Here is a 4440-nt window from a genome sequence, read left to right on the forward strand (position 1 = left end):
GCCGCCAGCACCGGCCGCGCGCGGGTGCTGCCAGGGGGCACGCTGGAGATCCAGGACACGCGGCCACAGGACAGCGGCACCTACACGTGCGTGGCCAGCAACGCCGGGGGCAACGACACCTACTTCGCCACGCTGACGGTGCAGCCCGAGCCGGCTTCCAACCGGACCCCCGGCGAGGCCCGCAATGAGACGCAGGCGGCGCCGCGCTTCCCGCTGGACCTCACCACCATCCTGGTGTCCACCGCCATGGGCTGCATCACCTTCCTCGGCGTCGTCCTCTTCTGCTTCCTGCTGCTCTTCGTGTGGAGCCGCGGCCGCGGGCAGCACAAGAACAATTTCTCCGTGGAGTACTCGTTCCGGAAGGTCGACGGCCCCGCGGCCGCGGCCGGCCAGGGGGGCGCGCGCAAATTCAACATGAAGATGATCTGAGGGACCTGGGCTGGCCGCCGTGCTGCGGCGCTGAGCCCGCGGCTCCCCGACCACGGCGGGTGCGCTGGTCACCCCCTGCCAGCCGCCCGCTGGCCCGCTGATGACACCTATGCATTTTCTCGGGGGCCAGCCTCAAGCGGGCCCCCGCAGAATTCCCCTTTTTTGTAGATACCCACCCACGGGACTGTTTTTTCCATCAGGGGGCATCTTTTGCAGTTTCTCAAGCGTTTTGTAAAGTTTCCTCCACGGTCTTCTCACCCCTGCTGTGCTGGCTGAGCTGGGGGGCAGCCACAGAGACCCCAGGGTCCTCACAGCCCGCAGCTCACACCCCAGGGAGATGGTCATGCCTGGGACACCCCAACCTAAAGGAAGGCACCTGCAATCCCCACTCTCCACACTGGGATGCCCGACCCCTGACTCGGAACATACATGAATTCGTTCCCGGGACACAGTGGTCTAAGCGGAGCACGCACGTCTCACACCCAGCTGACCCGGCTCTGGGGGGCAGACTGTTCTATCCCGCAGCGGGGGCTCCCGTCACAGGCAAGCGCCCAGGAGCTGAGGCTTTGCAGAAGTGCTCAGATATCAGCCAGGGACCTTCTGTGGCCCTGGCCCCCAGCTCTTGCCCCCCACCCCGGCCAGTTGACTGCTAGGTCGTCCGTGGGGAAGAGGCATGGAAAAGTACCTCTGGTGGATCTCAGCTAGAAAGGAACTTGGCGGCTAAGGGGGTCAGGACAGTTCCCCTACAGGGAGGCTCGGGGTCCACGTTGTTCCTACCCAGTGACGACTGAGGCCCCCCCGGGCCCCGGCTGTAGCATAGCAGAGGTCAGCCCTACCGCTGCAGAGGGCAAGGCCGGGCCCCTGGACAAAGACCCTCAACCTCTCTGAGAGGAACCAGGGAGGAGCTGGGTCAGCCATGGAGGTTTGGAGGGACGGGGACCCCGGTATTCTCCTGGGCTTGACTCGCACCTGCTCCTGCCTCCGCAGAACCTGACAGACCAGCGAGGCCAAGGGTAAGCCACGGACCACTGTCGGCCAGGCGGGGGTCCCCAAGCCCAGGTGTGGGGGGACGTGGGCGAGGGCCAACGGGGGTGTCCAGCAGCAGCGCCAAACTCCACCCGAGTCAGGCGGAACTCCTGCCTTAGCCTCTTCCTGACCTTGGTCGCCATGACAGCCCCAGGGCCCGCAAAACATCATCCAAGTGCCTTTGCATCATCGAAGAGGGGGTGCGTGATGGCAGTGTCAGGACTCAGAGCAGCGCTGTACTGGGGTCTCCCAGCCCCCTTGCCTGCCCTCACCCCACCAAGACCCCCAGTGCCTGAGTGACCCCGCCCCCGTGCCCACCCTGTGTATGTGGTTGGAATCCAATAAAATGAAACCAATTTAATAACAAAATTCAGATCTTCTGTTTCTTTCTAGTGGAAGGAGGCGAGTCGGAGGGAACAAAGAAGAGAGGCTGTGAGGCCCAGAGGTGGAGGCGGGGGGCCACAGGCCCCAGCCCCAGAAGGGACCCGAGCCTCAGGCCATTTGTGGAATGGGAATGTCTGGACGACCCCAGCGGCCACAGCACAAGCTGCCCACGCTGCCCTCGAGTGCCCAGTGCCGCGGACACACCTCTGCGGGCCGGAGGGAGGTTCGGCCCCTCCGTCCCGCCCTCTCCTGGGCTGAGGCTCCCCCGCAGGCCCGGCCAGGAGCGGGGTCTCTTCTCCCTCCCCGCCCGAGGACCCTGGGGAAGCCCAGAGCCTTGAGGGCTGGGAGTAGCCCTACAAGGTGCTCTGTCTCTGCGAACCCCACCCGATGGGCAGGACACGAGACAGGACCTCCTGGCTGAGCTCAAAGCCCCACTCCGTAAAGTCCTTTCTGGAAGGTGGACCAGGCCAGGGCAGCCAGCAGAGTCCACAGCCAAGGGCAGCCTCTCGTTTGCCTTCCTGGCCTCAGTTTCCCCATGGGAACGTGGGAAGAACATTCCTTTCCTTCCCTGGAGGAGACAGAAGCAGGACAGGGACTTAGCTGGGCCCTGGGACCCCGCCGTGACTGATTTCAAAGAAGCTAGAGCGCTGGGAGCAGACGGGGTCTTTCCTAGAGGTCCCATTTCCCCTTTCCTCCTACAACAGAGCAAATGAGTGCCCGCGTGCCTCCGTTTCCCCATTTGCAGGGGCTGCCCAGATCCGATTCAAACCAGACAGAAGGTCCGGGACTTCCTGAACCCTGTCTCTGGGGCGTGGGAGAGGAGACCCACGTGGGGTCTTCCTAGCGTGACCAGGGCCCAGCTAAAGTGGGACCCATTGCACTGGTAACAGGAAACTCAAAGGGGGGACCTCTCAGAGGGAGGCCTATGGGGTTCCCCAAAACCCAGGATGGGGACCCAGCCATCAGCACACAGGACGAGGGCGTGGGGGGCTGAATGACCTCGCCTTGGTCTCCCTCCCAGGCGGCGTGGGAGTGGTGTGGGGGTTCTCGCCAGTCTGCCACCCAAGCCCTGCCTTCCCAGCCCAGACACACTCCTGGGCACCCCCCCAGGTTCTTTCCGGCCTGTGTTCAGCCAGATGATTCCTGGTGCTGTAAAGAGCAGCTGTCCCTTCGTGCCCTGTACCCGCCCCTGCCCCTGGGGCTGCCTCGCGAGGGTGGCCATGGCAGGACCTCAGCCCGGGGCTGCGTCGGTCGGGAAGCTGCTGGCCTCTGCGTTTCCATTTGCTCATCTGTAAACTGCCGCCCTGTTGTATGCAGGAACGCGGAGAAGCTTCTCATGGCTGCTGTGACGAAGCTCAGCGGCTTGAACCAGCGCACACGTGTCATCTCAGCCCTGGAGGCCGGGAGTCTCGCCCGGGGCTCAACGGTGGCAGCTGGGAGGCTGCCAGTCGCCTGCCCGGCCCGGGAAGTGCCACACCCCGCTCAGACCCTGCCTCCCTCCTCACAGCCGGCCGCTGGGCCTGTTCCCCGCTGGGCCTCGACCTCCTCCTCCCTGGGCAAGGACCCTGGCGGGGGGTGGGGGCACTAGGACCCCACCTCATTAATGAGCAATGTCACTCCCACCCGCAGCCTCAGGCCCTCCCTCGTCACGCACATCACACACATTTGGGTGCTGGAGGTGGACGGCTTTGGGGCCAACACTGGCAGCCACAGAGAGGCCAATGTCACGTGAACCCACGGGGCTCCGTGCCAGCACAGCCGAATGCAGAAGCCTGGCCCTGGGCCGGGGTGGACGTGGGTCACTGACTCGTGGTGGCCCCCGGGGTGTGCCAAGGCAAGCTGCCCCCCTCTGGACCTCAGGGGAGGACTGTTCGCCGGGGCACGTGTTGGGGGGTTTGCAGATGTCATCTGGCAAAGAGCCCTGGGCCACTGCAAGGAGGGGGCCCCGCCCGGCTGCCCACCACCCCGCGGTGTGGCCCTCTGCCCGCCGCCTCACCCCAGCCAGGCTTGGCATGTCTCTGCCACGTAGGGTGGGGCCCCCAAGCGAGTGAGACACCTCGAAGCCTGGGGGGAGACTCCTGGCAGCTGCCACGCTGAAGGCCTCCTGTCCCAGATCTCACCGGGCCTCCTCGACCCTCCGGCTCTCCTCCCCTAGCCCCAGCCTTTGTTCCAACAAAGCTGGGTTCATGAAAACAGTCCCTGCGCAGAAGTGAGCTGACTGGATTCTGTACATTTTCGCTACCGAGGACATTGGGGAGTCATCGACTTAAATTCTGGCCTCAGCCTAATCCTGGGAGAGCCCCGCTGGGCGTCCCCCCGTGGTCTCAGTCAGGGAACCAGCCTCGCTGTAGTAAAGAGCCGGTCCTGGGCGCCTCGACGCCTGGAGGAACCCAGACTTGGGTACACCACCCTCCTGTGAGCCCCAGGTCCTTCCAGACCCACTGTTCTTTCCTTGTGCCAAGGCAGCAGGTGCGCCATGCACTAAGATACGGATGGCAGAGAAGCCAGGGCTGGGCAGGCCAGGGAAGGGTGAAGTCACTGCTGCGCTGTGGGGCAGCGGGCCAGGGGCAGAGGGCCGGGGGCAGAGGGCCGGGGACAGAG

General features: G+C 64.7%; 1 protein-coding gene across 1 annotated transcript in view; it reads left to right on the forward strand.

The window, feature by feature from the left end:
• LINGO3 (leucine rich repeat and Ig domain containing 3) overlaps positions 1-429 on the forward strand; it is a 1847-nt gene extending 1418 nt beyond the window's left edge. The window contains exon 2 of the mRNA XM_004688910.1: positions 9-429. Coding sequence (XP_004688967.1) covers positions 9-429 — 421 coding nt within the window. The remainder of the gene's footprint in view (positions 1-8) is intronic.
• Positions 430-4440: the final 4011 nt, after the last annotated feature.

The sequence above is a fragment of the Condylura cristata genome, unplaced genomic scaffold (assembly GCF_000260355.1).
Source record: "Condylura cristata isolate star-nosed mole 26May11 unplaced genomic scaffold, ConCri1.0 scaffold00025, whole genome shotgun sequence".
Taxonomy (NCBI): domain Eukaryota; kingdom Metazoa; phylum Chordata; class Mammalia; order Eulipotyphla; family Talpidae; genus Condylura; species Condylura cristata.